General features: G+C 36.7%; 1 protein-coding gene across 1 annotated transcript in view; it reads right to left on the bottom strand.

Annotated features, from left to right (window-relative positions):
• Positions 1 to 21,734, bottom strand: part of TRAM1 (translocation associated membrane protein 1) — a 37,617-nt gene that overhangs the window by 12,556 nt on the left and 3,327 nt on the right. Inside the window, exons 2-10 of the mRNA XM_082721189.1 lie at positions 16,615 to 16,678; positions 14,532 to 14,653; positions 14,292 to 14,408; positions 12,610 to 12,668; positions 10,835 to 10,919; positions 5,309 to 5,379; positions 5,098 to 5,202; positions 3,807 to 3,950; positions 3,303 to 3,463 (exon numbers count right to left, since the gene is read on the bottom strand). Coding sequence (XP_082577315.1) covers positions 3,303 to 3,463; positions 3,807 to 3,950; positions 5,098 to 5,202; positions 5,309 to 5,379; positions 10,835 to 10,919; positions 12,610 to 12,668; positions 14,292 to 14,408; positions 14,532 to 14,653; positions 16,615 to 16,678 — 928 coding nt within the window. The remainder of the gene's footprint in view (positions 1 to 3,302; positions 3,464 to 3,806; positions 3,951 to 5,097; positions 5,203 to 5,308; positions 5,380 to 10,834; positions 10,920 to 12,609; positions 12,669 to 14,291; positions 14,409 to 14,531; positions 14,654 to 16,614; positions 16,679 to 21,734) is intronic.

Below are 21,734 nucleotides of genomic sequence, written 5' to 3'. Positions count from 1 at the left end.
GGAAGTGGAGATACAACATGGGGGGGGTTTGGGGGGAAGGAGAAGAATAAATGAAACAAGATGGGATCAGGAGGGAGACAAACCATAAGTGCCTCTTAATCTCACAAAACAAACTGAGGGTTGCTGGGGGGAGGGGGGTTGGGAGAGGGGGGTGTGGTTATGGACATTGGGGAGGGTATGTGCTATGGTGAGTGCTGTGAAGTGTGTAAACTTGGTGATTCACAGAGCTGTACCCCTGGGGATAAAAATACATTATATGTTTATTAAAAAAAAAACAATAATAATAAATAAAAAAATTAATTAAAAAAATCATCCAGATTAGAGAGGAAGAAGTAAAACTATTTCCATCTGCAGATGACATAGTCCTGCATACTGAAAATGCTAAAGAGTCCACACAAAAACCCTACTACTAAATAATAATCCTAAGAAGTTCAGGGGCGCCTGGGTGGCTCAGTGGGTTGGGGTCTTTTCCTTCGGCTCAGGTCATGGTCCCGGTGGTCTTAGGATCGAGCCCCGCATCGGGCTCTCTGCTCAGCGGGGAGCCTGCTTCCCTTTCTCTCTGCCTGCCTCTCTGCCTACTTTTGATCTCTGTCTGTCAAATAAATAATAAATAAAATCTTAAAAAAAAAAAAAAAGAAGTTCAGGGGTACCTGGGTGGCTCAGTTGGTTAAGTGACCACCTTCGGCTCAGGTCATGGTCCTGGAATCTCAGGATCTACCCTCATCAGGCTCCCTGCTCAGCATGGAGTCTGCTTCTCCCTCTGACCTTCCTCCTCTCATGTGTCCTCTCTCAAATAAATAAAAAAAAAATCTTAGAAAAAAAAATCCTAAAAAGTTCAGTGATATTGCAGGATAAAAGATCAATAAGGAAAAATCAATTATATTTCTATATACTGGCAATAAACATCCAAAAATGAAAAGAAGAGAATTCTATTTATAATATCACCAAAAAGAATAAAATACTTATTCGGAATAAAAAAGATTTGTACAATGATAACTACAAAATTTAACTCAAAGAAATGAAGGAAGACCCAAATAAATGATAAGCCATCAATGTTCCTATTTTTCAAGGAAATCGACAAATTCAAAGTAATCCATATCAAAAGCCCAGCTGGCTTTTGCAGAAATTGACAAGCTGATCCTAAAATTCATACGGAAGTGCAGAGGACCCAGAATAACCAAATCATGAAAAAGAACAAAATGGAAGACTCACATTTCCTGATTTCAAAATGAACTAGAAAGCAACATTAATCAAGACAGGGTGGTACTGGCATAAGAAGAGGCATATAGATCTACAGAACAGAATTGAGAGCTCAAAAATAAATTCCTACATTTTGATCAACCGATTTCCTCTCCCCACTGAAAATAAGTTATTTATTCTGCCCTGTAAGCAGCTGATCAACTGATTTTCAACAAGGATATCAGGACAACTCAATAGAGAAAGATTAGTCTTTTCCACAAATGCTGCAGGGGACAAAAGAATATTGTAAGAATAATGAATGTCAAATGGTGCATCCACTGTGGAAATCAGTTTATTGCTTCCCCTGCAAATGTTAAATATTCAATTAACATTTGTCCTAGCCATTCTATTCCTAGGTATATACCCAAGAGAGCAAAAACAGATGTTCAAACAACAATTTGTACATAAATGTTTACAGCAGCATTATTCAATTAGCTAAAAAGTGCAAACAACCCAAATGCCCATCAGCTAGTAAGTGGATAAACATAATCTGTGAAAGAAACCAGTTGCAGAAGATCACAATTTATACGATTCCATTTATATGAAATGTCCAGAAAAGGCAATCGACAGAGACAGAAAATAGGTAAGTGGTTGCCAGAGGCAGGGGGAAGGAAGGGATAGGAAAAGACTGCTAGTGGGCATGCGGTTTCTTTTTGGGGAGATAAAAATGTTCTGGAATTAGTGGTTCACACGCTTTGTGAATATACTTAAAAAACCACTGAAACATACACTTTAAAGGGTGAACCCTATGGTATGTGATTTACTAGATCCCGACAAAATGGTCATTAAATAAATATCATTGAAAGAAGTTAAAATAATCTAGGTAAATGGAAGTATATACCATACTCACAGGCTGAAGTGTTCATTCCTCCCTAAAATGATCTACAGATTCAATGTAATGCTAATCAAATATCCCAGGAAGAGTTTCTTTGGCAGGGTAGAGGGCAGAGAGTGGAAAATGACCAAGATGTACTAAAATTTATATGAAATGCAAAGGCCCAAGAGTTGCTGAGACAAGCCTGAATAGGACAGGGCTGGAGGGCATAACTATCAAATATGAAGACTTCTAAGGAGCAAACCAGAGTTGATGCCATCTTTAAAACTGGAACTCCTCTATGTTACAATTCCAAGTATAACACCAAATACTAGTTGAAAAAATTATTGCAATGTCAATGCATTTTCAATCAGAAGCCAGAAGGAGGAAAGAGGGTGGTAGATGTAGACTCAAAGATGAAGGATCAAGCAATCAAAAGTTATAGAAAAAGCTGTTCTACTTGGAACTAAAGGCAGATGGGAGGGGCTATAAAGAGGTTTTCCTTTTCTTTTTTTAAAAATATGAGTAAGATGCTTGAAAGCACAAACTACCAATTGCTGGGTTAATTATTCACTCAAAAACGGCCCATATACATGGGTCTAGTGGAAAACCTGGGAGAAGAGAAATTTAGTAGACAGCTTTTGGGAAATAACCAATCCTAGGGAATCAACAAATTGTCGAATGGGTAAGTTTTACTTTGCTTCTGATTTTGCTAAAAACAGAATCAAATTTTCTTTGTAAGATTTAGGGATGCAAGGGTGCCTGGGTGGCTCAGTGGGTTAAGCTGCTGCCTTCGGCTCAGGTCATGATCTCAGGGTCCTGGGATCGAGTCCCGCATCAGGCTCTCTGCTCAGCAGGGAGCCTGCTTCCTCCTCTCTCTCTCTCTCTCTCTGCCTGCCTCTCCATCTACTTGTGATCTCTCTCTGTCAAATAAATAAATAAAATCTTAAAAAAAAAAAAAAAAAAAGATTTAGGGATGCTTGAGTGGCTCAGTCAGTTGAGTGTCTGACTCTTGGTTTCAGGTCAGGTCATGATCTCAGGGTTATGGGACTGAGCCCAGCATTGGGCTCTACGCTCAGAACAGCATCTGCTTGTCCCTCTCCCTCCCCTGCTCCTATGCACAGTGCTCTCTTGCTCTCTCAAATGAAAAAAAAATTTTTTTAAATCTTAAGTTTAGAATAAAACCCCACAACATTAAAAAAAAAAAAGTTTTCTACTTCAGCTTTTCCACGGCTTACTGAATACAAACCTGTTCCTTTTCTAGAAGACCTGCCTTTAGTCACTGTTGGTTTCTTCTTCACAGCTGGTGCCTGAAAAGCAGAATGTTCCCTCCACCTCCGAAGCTGAAAATTAATGAACTTCCACATCATGAATGCTTGGGTAATGCAAATGGATGCCAGGACAGCAATTCTGAGAATATTAAGGTTAATAAACAAAACATTAGAGTATATCAAAGCAATGGCCACTGAATGAAGTATTCTATCTAGCACTGACAGGATTCACTTGGTGCTAAATTCCCAATGGTAACAAAATGATGCTAATAAATAATTATCCCATTAATAGTTAATCTCTAAATTCAAAGAAATCCCTTAGCATTTCAATTAAAACATATGAGACTGCAGCAGGTTTGAAATCACATGAATGTGTTCCCCCCTGTATCTGTCTCTATTTTTTTAAGATGATCTACATCATAAATGGATAATATATCCTATATAGCAGTACAAAGTAAGAAAAATGTTAAAATGGGCTGTACCTTACGGCTAACACATTGAAGTTCCCAGCACTGAAATCCAATTTCTGATTCTCTGCTCTTGCAAGGCCAAAGCCAACCGTGAGTACAGAAAGAATTAAAGTCAGCAGTCTTCCCAAAACAAATAGAACTGCCCACAGAGAAAACCTGTAAGAAAATGTCTTAAGTCAAACTCATAAGATTGCAAAGATAGGAATGGATTCTAATAAAAATCAGATTCCTACTAAGCAAGTGCATATTAAAACAATGTGCTATGGTGAGTGCTGTGAAGTGTGTATGCTTGATGATTCAAGACCTGTACCCCCAGGGCAAGGAATACATTATATGTTAATAAAAATAATTAAAAAAAAATTTTCTTATTGTTCTGCAAAAAAGGATTCTGAAGTAAAATGTTTGGGATCTGCTATATACGATATCACACTTTTGGAGATAAATCACACAGCAGCTTTAAGATTCTAGAAGTCCAGTAAAGAAATAATTGACTCTTCATTTAGCTGATCTCCTTTTTAAAAATGTAACTATTGGGGCACCTGGGTGGCTCAGTAGGTTAAGCCACTGCCTTTGGCTCGGGTCGTGATCTTAGGGTAGGCAGAGCCCGCGTCGGGCTCTCTGCTCAGCAGGGGCCTGCTTCCCTTCCTCTCTCTCTGCCTGCCTCTCTGCCTACTTGTGATCTCTCTATGTCAAATAAATAAATAAAATTCTTAAAAAAAAAAAATGTAACTATTATTAATGACTACTGGCACAGAAAAATTCTGAAAACTGCTGGACAAAAGTTGTCCTGTTAATAAACAGGACACCCAATTCCCACTTAATAGGCCTAGTTTTACTTTCTTTTTTTAACACGTCATACTATTCCAATTCTGTTTACAGTCCAATTTTCCACTGAAATATTTTAGTATCTTTTAGGCTATATAGTGTTTTTTTTAAAGGCTATATAATCTTTTATTTCATTTTCTTCTTTCCTATTCCTGTTATCACTTCCCCATTACTCTTCCTCCAAAAGAAAAACATGCATTAAACCAAAGGGCAATTATAACAGAAAACTAAACCCCAAAAGCCTTCAAAATTATAAGTTCCAATATAACATCTCTCCAGCAAAGATGAGACTCCCATTTTAGAGAATAAAATGCCAACCTGAATTGTAAAGTTTTTAAATTTTATTTTAAGCTACTACTAATAGCTTACAGAGTGATATAATTGCCCCCAGCATGGACCTTGGCAATAGCACAGTCCTTGGCAACACAGACTTGACTTTAATTACACAAGAAATAGAATGGCTAAACAACTTACTCACCCTTTCTGATACTTTTCGTCACTAAAATAAAACAGGCGGGAAATGTGGAAAAGAAATTCAACAAAATAATGTAGCACCAGAAGAACAAGTCCTAGATGATTCAAGCTGTTAAAAGGACAAATTTAAAATGTAAAGATGAATTATCAATTAAAACAGACTAACCCACTATCTACCCAGTCCATTTACACATCCAAGCAAAACCCCAACTTACTTTAAAAGATAAGCTCCGGCAATGTGAAAGAGGTAAAGACCAATGTAGACAAGCTGACGAGGAATATCTTCCTGTAAATAGAGATGCATAATAGATTAAACACGCTGAACCATTTCTGTGTACAGCATATTACACTGTTTCATAAAAACTTTATTACAGATTTCACACACACATACACACTAAATTATGATGTAAAATCTAGCTTTTCATCTTGAGTTGTAGTCACAAATGTCTGTAAAAACTGACAGTGTTAGGGATGCCTGGGTGGCTCAGCTGGTTAAGTGGCTGCCTTCAGCTCAGGTCATGATCCCAGCATCCTGGGATCAAGTCCCGCATTGGGCTTCTTGCTCAGCCGGGAGCCTGCTTCTCCCTCTGCCTCTGCCTACCACTCTGTCTGCTAGTGCTCACTCTCGCTCCTCTCTCTCTCTGACAAATAAATAAATAAAATCTTTAAAAACAAAACAAAACAAAAAACTGACAGTGTTAAACTCTATAAACACTTGTTAATTTATGAAATGCATACACATCTCATTTCTACTTTGTTTTTTGCTGTTTCCATGTATATATGGAACATAGTCAAAGTAGCCTGACTTATATACAGTATCAGGTTATATTAAGCCTGGTTAGTACTACTGATGTACTACGGCTGCTAACTGTAATTTTTTTAAATGGAGGATTGAGGTTAAATGAACTGAACTGTATTCCTCTGGAACCTCACTAAACTCATCTCTGGCATCTAGTACAGTTGAGCACAGGCCTTTATTGGCCCTCTACTTCTTCTTCTACATTTCAGTAGAGTTACTTACTCAAATCTCTGGATAAAGAGTAGAGATTTTACAACTGTAGTTTTGAAATTGAAAACTCTTCTCTAGTAAGAATGGTACAAAGATCAAGTGTTAGAAAGGGAGAACATAAGACAGTCAAATAGTACCATATATACTACTATGTTTTGAGACTCTTGGGGAAAAAAACCCAAGATATGATATCAAGTTTACAGTGGTTCTTCCAATTGGAGAAAGAAGGATCTCTGAAAATAAGCTGTCTTAATTTTTAAACTTCCAATGAAATATTTCTCCTTACAAGAGAGAGGGAGAGGCGCCCTGAGGTGGCTCAGTCGGTTGAGTGTCTGCCTTCAGCTCAGGTCATGATCTCGGGGTCCTGGGATCAAGCCCCACATCAAGCTCCCTGCTCTGTGGGGAGTCTGCTTCTCCCTCTTCCTCTGCCCCACCCCGCAGCTCATGCTCTCTCAACTAAAAAATCTTTAAAAAAAAAAAAGAGAGAGAGAGAATGGGAGAACAGTGTCAAGACTTAAATGCTGAAGTTCAACACAAGGGGCAGACAGAGAGAGAGGGAGGGAAGCAGGCCCCCTGACGAGCAGAGAGCCCGATGCAGGGCTCGATCCCAAGACCCCAAGATCATGACCTGAGCTGAAGGCAGAGGCTTATCCCACTAAGCCACCCATGTGCCCCCGTGATACACATTTCCCCAGATGTGGTGTTTATATCACTGGCAACGTACAACGTGATTGTAGACACTACACAAAAAAACACTTTTAACTATAATTTTAAATAAAATATTTTAAATTAAAACAAGTGGCATGTGACTTGATATGGGAAATACTGCCATATTCTTCAGATGTGTTAATCTATGCTCCAAATTTCTGAGGAGAAAAGGGACTAAGGGGACTCCTGATACTTACAAAAAAAGCTTTACAAGTTTTTAAATTGCTGATTGATCACTAAACTCATTTTATAAAACTTGTCTAAGTCAGTGTAGCTAATTTGCTGAAATAACTGCTGGAAAAACTATTTTAAAGAATATAACTTCTGGGGTGCCTGGGTGGCTCAGTCGTTAAGCATCTGCCTTCAGCTCAGGTTATGATCCCAGGGTCCTGGGATCGAGCCCTGCATCAGGCTCCATGCTTAGTGCAGAGTCTGCTTGTCCCTCTCCCTCCCCCTGCTTGTGCACTCTCTTTCTCTCTCAGATAAATAAATAAAATCTTAAAAAAACACAACCCTTCATCACAGTCTCCCTATTCTTAATGTTAATGTTTAAATAATTAACGCAAGAATGAAATCATGGAATGATGATTTAAAATTCTAATTGTCTCACTTTTCATGGAAAATCTAGTAAATATAGTACATTAAATCAAAACAAGTTCTAAAATTATAACTTTAAGTGACATTTTCAGTTGTTACCCCAACATCTTTTTATTAAAAAAGATCAGCCATATACTTCAGTAAATTTCTGTTCTTTTTTTTTTTTAAGATTTTATTTATTTATTTGACAGGGAGAGAGATCACAGTAGGCAGAGAGGCAGGCAGAGAAAGAAGGGGAAGCAGGCACTCCACTAAGCAGAGAGCCCGATGCAGGGCTCAATCCCAGGACCCTGAGATCATGACCTAAGCTGAAGGCAGAGGCTTAACCCACTGAGCCACCACAGGCGCCCTAGTAAATTTCTATTCTTATAAAAAAATGTTTTAACTACACTGTATTAAAAAATTTGACTTTAAACTGAATATCATAAATATGCCCACATATAAGGCAAAGATTTCCTCCTAAACCACAGATGGAGCCATCTCATGTTTAAAACTTTTCATAACTCTTATGTAATAGGGATCTATATCGATTATTTTGAATAAGAAATACATGTTTGGGTAAGATACACAGCCTTAAAAAACCTCAATCAATGTGATTTCCAAGTGTTTATAGAGGGCCTCGCAAAGGAATCAGTAGAGGGATGATGATGTACTCTGGACAAACTGAAAGGTTTCAAAAAGTGGCTCTAGTGATGAATGACAGATATGAACAACAAAGCTGCATGTGGAGAGTGTGAATATACCTTCCATGAAGTGGGGAGGGGAAAAAGCATTATTTCTAATTTAAAATACTCATAGGATATGCAAATATTTATATGTGTATATAATTAAACTAGATAAACTGAATATGAGAAATAAAACATTTGGCTATTTCACTGAGACTTCCCCAAAATTCCACATATTCAAGCTGGATAAGAAATTACATTGTGAATCTTCTTATGGGCAAAATGGAATAATGTTTATATTGAGGCATACATATTGTATGTATTTAAAATATTCTCCTGGGGCGCCTGGGTGGCTCAGAGGGTTAAGGCCTCTGCCTTCGGCTCAGGTCATGATCTCAGGGTCCTGAGATCGAGCCCCGCATCGGGCTCTCCGCTAAGCAGGGAGCCTGCTTCCTCCTCTCTCTCTCTGCCTGCCTCTCTGCCTACTTGTGATCTCTGTCTGTCAAATAAATAAATAAAATCTTTAAAAAAAAAAAATTCTCCTTAAAAGAAACTTAATGTTATCTGTGACTAACACACCTCTTGAACTGCTACTAACAGCAGTGTTCCTTTCTTTCTTTCTTCATTTCTCTGTAGGATCAGTTCAAAAACAATCACTGTACTAGTTTCTTCCAGTAAAGTGTTCTTCCAAAAATAATTTTCATAGAGTAAATTTTAAGAAACTGTTTAACACATATGCAGCTGTTACTTTCAAATTATGTTAATTACTTGAAACAGTTACTTTCGACTGTCATATGTAGGTGTTAAAAATAGTTTCAGTTAAGTTCTAAGTTATGCAAATTATTCCATAAAAATTAGATTGCATTTCTGGAGAAATGCCATCTGGCAGGAATTGATAAAGAAAGGAAAACTTTGAAAACTAAAATGAGCAATTACTTTGAAATGTCCTTCCTTATTTACATGGTCAATGACTAAGAGACATATAGATTAATAATGGAGCCTAGAGGTATTATGTCTATGGGTATATAAGTCTGGACACGGAGAAAGCTTTAAATATTTGAGCCACAGTAGTAAGATATTAAGAAACAATGATGTTCTCAGCAACACTGCCCGACAGAACTTTCTGCAATGATGGAAATGCTCTCTATCTCTGCTATACAAAATGGTAAACAGTATGGCCACATGTGGCTAAATGAGTACTTGCAGTAGGACTAAGTGTGACTAAGAAAGTACATTTTGTTTTTAATTATAATTACTTTAAATGTGGCTAGTGGATTCTGTTTTGGGCAGTGCAGCTCAAGGACATCTGTGGTTCACACTAGGTGCTTACTGAATATGGAAGGGCTTCTGGAAACTGTGAGCTTAAGGATCTTATCTTAACACTGTTCTAAGCCAAAGGTTTTATCATCTTAATCCTTATAATCAACTTAACTAGAAAAACACTCCACTTGAAAAAGAAATCAACATAAAAAGAACTTTCAAGCCATAGTAAATGAACTCTATTTGGTGCAGTTTTCTAATCATAGCAGACAGCATCAGTGATGACAGACTCACAGGACACAAAAACCATAGACACAATGCAGTAATAAATTAGGTAGATATGCTCTGGATTAACTACTTGCAGTACATATACAAATAAGTGTGGCTTTGGGGAAGTCAGAAAGGAAATGATCATGTTACACTTCTATCCTGAAAAGTAAGGGAGCTTTAAATGTGGACACATGTAAATATATATTCAACAAAGAGAGAGCATAATGAACCCCCACACAGCGCTCTCCAGCTTCAATAGTTGTGAACTCAGGACAAAACTTGTTTTTCCTATCCTCCTGTATAGGATTTTAAAAATAATCTCTCCCCCAAAAAGGGAGTAATAGTGTGTGATTAATTTAACAGTATTCCAGAAAAAGATGTGCTGGGATCATAAAATTAGAGAGTATCAGTGTGAATGAAGCCTAAAGAGAGCACAGAGGAAAAGAGAGCAGGGAGGAGGTGGTATAAACCAGAGAAACCACCGCAGAGCACAGGTGACCTGCTGTATTTAGTTTCAAGCTACAGGGAGGTAGTAAAGGTTTGAGAGAAGAAAGAGTTGAAGAAAGAAACTAAAGTGTGCTCAGCAGTATCACAGAGTCTGACCTGAGAAGTACTGAGGGTAAAACGGAAATAAAGATATCGCACTGCTCCAGTTGTTATTTGTTAAAACAAACAAACAGATATTTTTCTCACATGCTAAAATAAAAAGAATGCTCCACCCATTTCAGGAAAAGCTTCACTGCTGAGTATTTAAGTATGGCTTACTTTATTTAATACTGAATTTTTTTTTTTACTGGGCCTTAACACATAGAACTGTTAGCTGCAGAATAATCTGATTAATCCTTTTGTCTCATCTGTGAAACTCCCAAGAATATCAGTAACATACAACTAATATTACATTATTTGTAATACTAATATAACAGATTTTAAATTTGTTTAAATTTTATTTTAAAATTACCACGAATACAATTTTAAGACAAGTGATTAACATGTCAAATGTAAAAGATTCCACTCGAAGTTAAAATATGACCAAAGATTTTCCCCAAGAAATATGTGAGGATATTTAGTCCTTGTGGAAAGAGCGGAGGTGGGAGAATAAGTGGGGAAGAACTGAGGTGGGAAAGAAAAATCGAGGTTAGAGACATGAGAAAATGTCCAATTTTAGAGTGACTTTTCAAACAAAAGGAAAAAAACGGCAAGACAACTTGTAAAAATACAAAATCCCAGCTTACTTTTTTGGTTTTCTGGAAGTAGAGTTCAGGAAAAGCATGAAACCAGTAAGCCAACTGGGCTATGTAGAAAAACTTCATTTGAAATCTGCAAAGAAAGGAAAAAAATACCTTTTATAGCACCTTATTTTTAAAGAATAAAGTAAAAACAAAAGTGGGAAATCAGGATGTACAAAGTAGCTACCTTCTGTTATCATGTCAGGTCTCCCGGCAGTACTCTGCTCCCCTTTAACAACTCCCCAGCAGCCACTTCCCTATCTCCCTAGAATATTCTCAGCACCAGTTGATTCCTCTAGATTAAACAACAGATGCAAAGACATTATCTGCAGAACCTTGCTGACCTGCACGCTAGCAGGGAGGAACCAGACGCCCTAGTCTATTAGTAAATTAATACTGATGTGTCATGCTAGCTACCAGAGACATAAGGAGCATGACTTTGAGGGAATCACCTTACAGACCTTTAAGGTTTCACCAGGAGGAAAGCAGGAAGGGCAAAGAGATGGACACAAAGTGAAGGTGCCTGGAAGAACAATCACCTGAAATTGGTATAATCACAACTGCAAACATCCGTTGACTTTTTTCTTAGGGAAATAAGGTAACTCTACTTGGTTGGAACACTGAGAGAGCTCCCAAATAAATGGAGGAAAACCAGGATCAGAAAGAGGAATATAGCATGGAATGTTCCCCATGAGATTGAGCTCATCAGTCTAGAATCAATAGTCTCTGGAATTATATCCCTCCAGTCCTCCTGCGTTCTCTTTGTTCTCCCTTCTCCTTCTCCTCTAGACTTCTAAAACTGAAAACCAAAATCCAATTGGAAATAAATTTTTTGTGGGAGGAGAGGAGAAATAGTCCTATATAAATATGATGTTTATTGCATAAAAGCACACTGAATTAATATCATTTGAAAAAGGCAGAAAGACTCAGCAGCATGGGTATTATTGTTGGACTTAAAAACAAAGGTATGCATAGTCATGTTATTCCCTTCGTACTTTTCTCTCCAATTCCCACATCACAGTGCATTTATTGAATGTTGTCTAGTTGACAATCACCTACATATGGCTTGGCACATTGAAGGATATATAATATAAATAGTTCCTACTTGCTGTCAAGTTACACAGAGTCTTGGTGGGCATGGGCACAATATAAGACTTACATAAATGAAACAATTATAGAACATCCAAGACAATGTAGAGATATTACCCAAGATATTATACACAGAAATGACAAATTAAGGAAAGCAAAAGACAACATAGGCTAATGCAGCAAGGGAAAATATGGAATAGCTGTGCTAGAGGTGGGCTTGAAGAATGAGTAACATAGCTGAATGTCTTGGCAACACTGAGCTTTTTTACAGGACTGTATTGAAACCTTGGGGGCTAGGAAGATAAAAAAGAGACAATCGCTACCCTGAAGTTTACAGTGTAAGAGAAGAAATGAAAGGAGTAAAAAGAGACTGGGGCGTGGACGAGGAGCAAAAGTATGGAGAAGAAGATGGAGAACTAACGAGGAGAAAGGTTGAGGGAGAAGGGAACTAAATTAAGATTATTGTTAAAATCAGTGTTCTCAAGCTAATGAACATGTCGGAAATATTATCACATACATGAAAAAAAAAGTAAGTGCACAAGAAGTTTTTGTTCTTATGGCAGAGGGACTGCCAATGACATACCTATTGTATGAATTTGCCAAAGTCTTAAAAAGAATGACAAGAATGGGTTCCGCTCAAAAGTGACATGATCATGGTCCATAACTAAAAAAAGCCTGCTAAAATGACTTACGTCATCAGGTTATGGGGATAAGCCCTCCACAAGATAGTTGGGTCTGAGATGTAGTTTTCCTAAGAAAGAAGATATAAAAATTAGCCTATTGAGTATAATGCAAATTTCTTGGACAATAAGACAGTATTTTAATTTCTTGCACATTTATAGTTTCCCAGATTGGGCTCCAAAGAGCCCACTGAAGCTAAAACTTCTTAGTTGTTTTAGTTATCTTTGATTCACTTGAATTGCTTATTTTAGCAAAATGACAATCACTATGAAGGATATGAAGTCAAATAGTGTAATTCCTGGCCTTCAAAATTCTTTCAATCCAATAGGGTAAAAAATACATGTATACGAACAAACATAAAACAATAAAAAAACAGTAATGGTACATAACAGAGGCAACAACACCTACGGGAGAGATGAATTTTGTTTTGGGTGATCAGAAAAGGGTTTCAGGAAAGATGTAGCACCTGACAGGAGATGGAGGATCAAGGTGCTGTCAAGTTTTATAGGCTGATGTCCACATACTAATCCAAATCATTTTCTTAAATAACCAGATCTATTCAGTGAGAATTATGGTATATGAAAAAAAACCCACAACCAAAAAACCCCAACAAACCTCTCAAGTGACTTATCTTTAATAAGAATATTTTCCTATTGAAATGTATCATTGTTATATTTAAGAAAATTATACAATAGATTTTAAGCAGAAATTACATATATTTATAAAGTATCTTTAAAAAAATTAAAGTATCATTAAAGCAGCAGCATAAAATGGCATGAGCCCTGGAAAGATTGAGTCTTAATCTATTTCCAACTATTACACACTTTGCTTGTTTATTCATCTCTAACATGGCGATTAAAAAAAATTATGAGTCCTAACAAACTCAAAAATATGTAAACTCTAGAGTGCATATAAATTTCAGAGACTGTTAATACTACTGTAAACACTACCTTCCCCCCTCACTAGTTAGAATGATACAGTTGAAGGAATGATACAGTTGAAGGATTTGATAGCTTTAACTGCAAAGTCACACAGTATTTTAAGTTGCTTGGACACTACTTGGACTGTTTTTAAAAGAAATGATTAGAAACATTACAATTCACATAACCCAGGAAAAGTTATCACTAACTTACCCTTTTTGCTAATATAGATATATCTGCAAATGACTACAGGATATAAAAACATTCAGGCTGACTAAAAATGAGTGAGACTTTCTGAAACATTAAACACAGTTTAAAATTTCTGCTGTATGAAAACTAATGAAAAGAGAGGCTTACTGCTGAAACTTGATTTATACTAGTTCAATAGGAGAATTCCTAATCTCAGATAAGAACAGAATAGAGGAGGGATTTTCTAAGGTTCAGGATTTGCTTATGAGCATTAAAAACAGGACATCAGGGTGCCTGGGTGGCTCAGTGGGTTAAGCCACTTCCTTCGGCTCAGGTCATGATCTCAGGGTCCTGGGATCGAGTCCCGCATCGGGCTCTCTGCTCAGCAAGGAGCCTGCTTCCTCCTCTCTCTCTCTCTCTGCCTGCCTCTGACTACTTGTGATCTCTCTCTGTCAAATAAATAAATAAAATCTTTAAAACAAACAAACAAACAAACAAACAAAAAACCAGGACATCATTTTCTGTTCTGGGTATATAACACAAATACTTCAAGGAATGCAAATTTAAGCATAGTATATACTTACAGATATAAGAATGAATGTGCCCCAAATACAAGAAAAAAGGTAGAATGCACTAAGCTGACCAGATTCATTAAACTTGCTGTGTTTCGTTTTGGAGAAGTGCATTCGCCTGTTAATTTTCTAAAAATAAAAATAACGATTAGTAATTAAGAATATATTATAAGGCATATTTAATATGTGACTACTATAAGTACGGAGAGCTAGTATTTTATCAAGTATAGATTTCTAAGATTGTATACTTACATCCAACACATACTCTTGAATTATGGCATGAATAATTATCGCCACTAGCATGTAGAAGAAAACTGTAGCCAAGTCTTTGATACCATAGTAATAAAGGGATGTTGATTCAGTAGCTTGTTCTTCTGAAGGCCAAAAAGGACAGAACACACATATACATAAGATTATAAGAACAGTACTAAGTACAACATAGTTATGGAAACAAACAAAAGAACACTAACTAATAAGTTCTATAGAAACATTATAGGTGATTTGTTTTTGGATATCTTGAGTCTTAGAAGCAATGAAAATTGAAGACTACCCAGAAATCCAAGGCCTCAAGAATTACTTATAAAAGACTTGACACATGTTAGTTACAGCCATCAAAGACCAAAAAATAGGGAAAGGGAGGCCATACTCAGATCCTTGGGAAGACTATAAAATTACCATTATCCCAGGTAGCGATTAGGTTACATCAAAGTTATATTTAGCCTATCTGTCTGTCTTTTCAAAGAACTTTTGAAATTTTCTACCTCTTTTCAAACTAGACACTTCATTATGATTCTGATAGAAAAACTGATTCAACCTTTGTCTAAATGAGTTTTGACCTACAAGCACTATACATAGAGGCAACTGTCACTTAAAATTGTCTTTAATGCTCGAAATTGTTCTATTTTTAAAAACAAATCTTAATCAAATACTTATGAGTTGCTGTAAATTGTTCTCAAGCTTTACATTTATGGAAATTATTTGAGAAAAAGAGCATTATTCTTCTCGGACATATTCAAATTTCAAAACAACTTTGTGATTTTGAGTGATCTGATATCTAAATCACTAAATCAAATGTGACTGACCCTTGAACAGCACAGATTTGAACTGCGTGGGTCCATTTACCTGCAGATTTTTTTTGCAAGAAATATAGTACTGCCAATGTATATTCTTGTCCTTATGATTTTTAATAACATTTATTTTTTAAAAAATAACATTTTTTTCTCTTTAATTATAATAATGAGGTATATCATACATTTAACATAAAATATGTGCTAATCAACTGTTTATGTTATTGGTAAGGTTTCTAGTCAACAGTAGGCTATTAGTAGTTAAGGTTCTGGGGACTCAAAAAATTGTATGTGGATTTTTGACTGCACAGGGGTCAAAGCCCCTAGCCCTCTGCATTATTTAAGGGCCAACTGCATGTATACAACTATGTAACTGAATTAAACCCAATTAACTCAATGTTATATAACTGGTCCTATATTCTAAATACAGAGCCAATACTTGTCTTGAGTATGTTAATATTTAATTAACCAAATACCCTCATCCATGCTGGTTAACTGTATCATTGTATTCAACTACAATCAACTCTGAATAACAACTTGACTTTCACATTGCATAATTTAGAAATAAAACTTTTAGGGCTGCCTGGCTGACTCAGTTGGTGCAACATGCGATTCTTGATCTCAGGGTCATGAGTTCAAGCTCCACATTGGGTGTGAAGCCCCATGTTGGGTGTTTTAAAATTTTAAGCCTACTTAAAATTAAAAAAAAAAAAGAAAAAAAAAAAAAAAGAAATGAAACTTTTATAAATAGAGCCTGATATTGTAGTTTATAATTCCTAGAGCTTACTGACATTTAGAGGTAGAGCACAACAAAACACAAAAATAAAACAGGCTTAAAAGGACTTTTACTTTAGGTCTAAAACATAACTCACAGGTCAGAAAAACTGAACTTAAACATTGTATCTTTAGAAACCTTAATTGAACGATAACACTTTAAACAAATATATAATATCTATTCTTAGAATTTTCTTATGAAAAAGATCAGAGGGAAGAGAAGGCAAAAAAAAAATGTTCTCCCATGGAAAGTCAAGTTCATTTACAAAATATACAATAAAGGTCAGACACATAAAATCTGATTTTCATATAATCTATAGGGTGAAGTCAACAAAATACATCATTTCTTGCATTACAAAATTAAAATAATGTTCAATCTAATCGTGAATGGAATCTATTAAAATCAACGAATTTAGCATTCATGATAATCTCCAAATTTGTTCAAGTAAACTTACTTCTACTTAAATAGAAAATCCTGAAAGAAAACTACCTACCTGTTGCAGGGAGGGTAACATTGTACTGAAGAGTAACAAAAATGATAGAGGCTTTTGCTGTTATCTAGAAAGAAAGAAGGAAAAAAAAAAAAAGATCAAGTCAGTTTGTGACCTTATCCCAAATAGCAGATCGAGGGAGAAAAACATTTTAAGTGCTGTCCCCAAATATAAGAATCAAGGGCACCCTAGTTCTCGAGGCACTGTGACAGGCTTAACTGATTTCCTGATCACCTAGGGGTTGAGCCTGGGAGTACTGCAGTTTAGGTGAGTTTGTGTTATTCCTAACTTTAAGAATTCAAAGGAGACACTCTTTAGTTTCAGTAAACAGAAATTTGACAAAGAGTCTCTACTCTAGACCTATACAATGAACAAAGTTCCTATAAAAAAAAATTGAAATGCAAATTAACAAAGAAAAGGAAGCACGGTTACCACCACAAAAATAGTTCAAAGGTGGGGGTCTGTGGTGTGTGTGCGTTTATCTCTCACACACCTGGGATAGTTAAGTGGTCAATAAATATTTAACTGACCTGATTATTGGTAAAAGTAAAGTGGTCAGAACAGAAAAATGGAATGCTTACTCAGTATTTATGGGCACCAGGTAATGTGCTAGACAAGAATGAATAACAAAGATGAACAATTCAATCCCTGACCACCTGTAGCTCAGTAGGATCAGGAAGATGGGTAAATATATTGCTATAATATTATAGAATCAGATATTCTATAATATTGTAAGCCAACAGGTATTCACGATAAACAATGATTATTTTTTTGTTTTTGTTTTTTTCCTGGGGTGGGGAATGAGGCATGTTCTGGAAAAGCTTCTCAGAGGATACGATGTGGAACTGCTTCTTTTTGGAAAACAGAAGTTCCCTAAGCTCGTAAGAAGGGATGGTGAGGGCAGCTTGGGTAGAAGAACAAAAAGCACAAAGGTTAAATAGCAGCAAACAGAGGCCCCGCATGGATTCACATTAGTAAGCAGTAGAAAAACCTAGAAAACTTCTCAAGTGCTAGAAAGGGCCTTGTTTGTTGGACTAAATACTTTAGATTTATTTTGACACAAACTAGACAATTAGGAGGTGGGGGAAGTTCATTTGTGCTTTTTGGAAAGATCATGGATACACCTACGAGGTGGTCTTTCAAGCCCCCTCAAATTCATTCTCCACACTGCAACCAGAATCAGCTTCTGAACATGTTAACACCTTTCCACATGCCCATCCATCCCCCACATCTACCCTAAAAATTCTTCTCTGGATTCCCATTCTTCCTAGGATAAAAAATACAATCTTTTTTTTTTTTTTAAAGATTTAATTTATTCATTTATTTATTTACTTACCTATTTATTTGTTCACTTACTCAGAGAGCACGAGTATAGGGGGCAGAGAGAGATAGAAAGAATCCCAAGCAGACTCCTGGCTGAGTGCAGAGCCCAATGTAGGGCTCGATCCCGCAACCCCGAGATCATGACATGAGCCAAAATCAAGTCAGATGCTCAACTGACTGAGCTACCCAGGCACCCGAGGAACAACATTTTTAATGTGGCCCATACGGTAATCCACCACCCTTCCCCTCTGCCTCTCCACTCTTGACTCAGATCACTGCCTCCTGGATTCCTCCCATCACAGGGTCTATGCACATGCGATTCTATCTGAAACCCTGTTGAAAACCTTCCCCCTTCAGATCTCAGTTCAATCACACCTTTTCAAGAAAGCCTTTGTGAGATTAACAATTGTGTTCCTTTTTTAGAAAACACATACTCTCGGTGTGATAATATCACTAATTCCTGTCACACTCATTAGAAAGTAAGCTCCGTAAGAGCTAGGACCATGCCTGTTTCTTCACTGTATGTTTAGAGCACAGCATGGGGCCTGGCCCATGTTAAGTGACTGATCAATTCTGTTAATTCAATACTACATAAGACATAAACTGGAGTAAGTACACAAGTCAAATATAAGACTTCTGTAAGTGCCACATGAAACATAATAAGGCCTGATCTAAGGCAGTGGTAGTGGGACAGAGACAATACTTTTGAGGCAGAGTAAGGTGTGGGAGTGAGAGGGAAGAATCACAGATTATGTGAGAATACATAATATCTTGAACAATGGGGTGAAAAGTAATACTATTAATAAAAATGTGGAATACAGGAGGAGCAGCAGCTTTTGGGGAAAAGAGAAAAAACTGAGTTTTAGATGGACTTAGATTTCTGTGAGATATTTGGGTGGAAAGAGGCAGATAAACCCAAGCTTGGCACTCTGCAGGGAGATTCTTGCTTAAAGACTTGGGAGTCTCTACTTATAGTAGGTAGTTGAAACTGTGGGGTACATAAATCATCTATGGAGACAGCATTGTGTTTGCAGAGAAGTAGGACAACATCACAACTGTGGCGTGGGCAGAGAAAAAGCTTGTGGCAAAATAAGAAGAAATGATCAGACAGGCAGAAAGAGAATGAAGACAGCTTGATGCCCCCAAGGCCAAGACGGAAACATTTCAAATAGGTGTGGTTAATAAAGTCGAAATTTCAAAAGACACTTGGCAGGAAAAGAGTACAATGGACTGGACATTTTAAGAAGCCATCAGCAGTCATGGCTTGAGTGATTCCTATGAAGCAGTGAGAGTAAGAACCACACCACTGACTGAAGAACACAAGAGAAACAAAGTGGTATCCAGTGATGGATGCCAGATCAAGATTTATGTTGTTTTTATGAGACTGAGTGTATGTGGGGGCAATCAGGAAGATGCCAGGGAAAAGGAAGAAATTAAACATTTAAGGGGGTAATGGATAGAAAGATCTGGTAGGAAATAAAATGTAAGGATAGAGCTAGAAGTTAACCTCGAAGTTTTGTTCTTAAATGGGGAAGAAGGCAGTAATGGATAAGACAGATTCAAAAGGCAGGAAAAATGAAGAAACACACATCGAGTAAATTCTTATTTTTCTCGTGGCAGAGAAAAAAAAGCAAAGCCATCTGCTAAGCATAATTAGGGACTTGAAAGATGAGTATTTATTTCATTCCTATAGGAAAGGAGCTGGCCAGGGAAAAGTAAAAAAGATCACTGGGTGTTACTGATGTCTGAGATTAGAAACTTTTGATCTGTAATATAATCTATCAGCACAAGTGTATGACTTTCTCTGGCAACCTTTAGCAATCCACAAATGCAGAAGCACAGAAAAGGCAGAGGGTGGGCTGAATCCACAGTTGGATATTTACAGGGCTAATATGGAGAAAAGACCAAGAGGGAGAGGGAGCTGAGGCCTGGGGAGTGTGGACAAGTAGTTAAAGTCTGCAGGGAGAGAGCAAAGCAATGAGGGAGCCAATGCACCATAAAAGCTTAGACTAAGTGGACAGTCAGCACATGAGCAGCAGAATGAAGGAGGTGAAGCGACATGTAGGTTGTGGCTGAGCTCTGCTATACTGCAATTCAGAATCTGGAAACAACGCAAGCCTACGTGATAAAGTCCATTCATTGTATGGCCACTAAAGTGAGTTGCTTAACCGTCGCAGATACAGAAAGGTCACCTGCATAGAAAAGGCCAGCAAGGGTTCTGGTACTATCATTTGGGTCATTCACATGAATGCATCAGAGCAGAATAATGGCATGAGTTTCCAGGGCAACATGGCTTTCATGTGATTATTTTTAATAAAGCTGACTGATGACCAAACTTCATTTTTTGATATCTTTATTCAGACTCCACATGTATCAACACATACATAGTTTCTCTATATACCTGTTTCTAGTTTAGAATATGAGGTCACCATTACTGTAGCTAAGAAAATTTCTCAGGAGCTCTTTACAAATGATAAGTGAAATTCTTCAAAGATAAATTTAATATCAAATGCCAAAAGCAACAAAAATTAGATTATAGTTTTATGGTAGGTTTCCAAATAAAATTAAAATCTGGCCTCCAGCTACTTTAGCATGTGGCATTAAGTACAGCAAGAGGAAAAATACCACCTACACACCCCAAAAGTTTATAGAAAAATCATGCTACTAGCCATTTCCAGGCCTCCCTAAGCCTCGCACTACAGCCAGCATTACTTTAAACTAATATTACAATCAATTAATAGGAAGACAAATTAGTTTGGAATAAAATAAGCTGCAGAAATATATAATACACTCAAAAGTAAAAATAACTGAGTTTATGACAGTTTTGGATATTGATTAACACTGCTTTCCACTTACAAGAAAAGAAAGAAACTTATTCAGATACATCTTAAACAGGCTCCACAAACTCTAAGGAATTATCTAATTCTATGTTGTATGTAATATCATGAATATCCTAATGTTTCCTTAATTAAGAGGTCACCAGTTTGGGGTTACTATTTTTTTCTTGTTCAAATTATATTGTACTTATTAGAGGCAGGTGTGATTTACTACATTGACTATATACCTAAAAGATAAAGACAATTTCTGAATATCACATTCTACTTCTCCATCACTTTAAGTTTAAATAAAATTATGTTCTTAAAAAATGAGATGGAAAGAAAATATGAGCATTAAGACGAGTCATTCTTAAAAAAAAAAAAAAAAAAAAAAAAAAAACACCCAAACCCTCCAAAATGGTTCCAAGATTTGTTCCCCCAAATCAGCACAGCACAAACCACCTAGACTCCTGCAAAGAAGCTCCCTTCCAGAAGAAAATATTCCTCTTGGAAACCCCTAACTTCTCACTCCTCTTATCCTCGCCTGGATTCCCAAGCACCCTTCTATTTTTCAACTGTTCAAATTTTCCCAACTCAAATATGAAGCCATTAACCAAAGACCATGATTTGTATTATGTGGACAGATACTGACTGTAATTAAAACCATGATTTCAAAATTTACAATCAATTTTTGATAACATGAAGTTTCTTGGAAATCAAACTTAGATTTTTCCAAAACAGACTACCTTTTTTTTTTTTAAAAATCAACCTTTTTCCATAGAATCTCTTTAGAAGCTAACCACGGGACACTTTTTTCACCGAAAAATGCTGTCTTCTATTTTCAACTTTGATAAATATCTAATGAATAATAATAGCTACTATTTATGGCATGGCTCCTGTAAACCAAGCACTGAACTAAAGCCATGATACACATTAGTTAATTTAATTCTCCGAGTAACCCAATGAGCCCTGTTTTACAGAAAG

This window comes from Mustela nivalis, assembly GCF_964662115.1.
Source record: "Mustela nivalis genome assembly, chromosome: 2".
Lineage (NCBI taxonomy): Eukaryota > Metazoa > Chordata > Mammalia > Carnivora > Mustelidae > Mustela > Mustela nivalis.
Note: the sequence above shows the minus strand (reverse complement) of the source record. Positions and strands in the feature narration are given on the sequence as shown.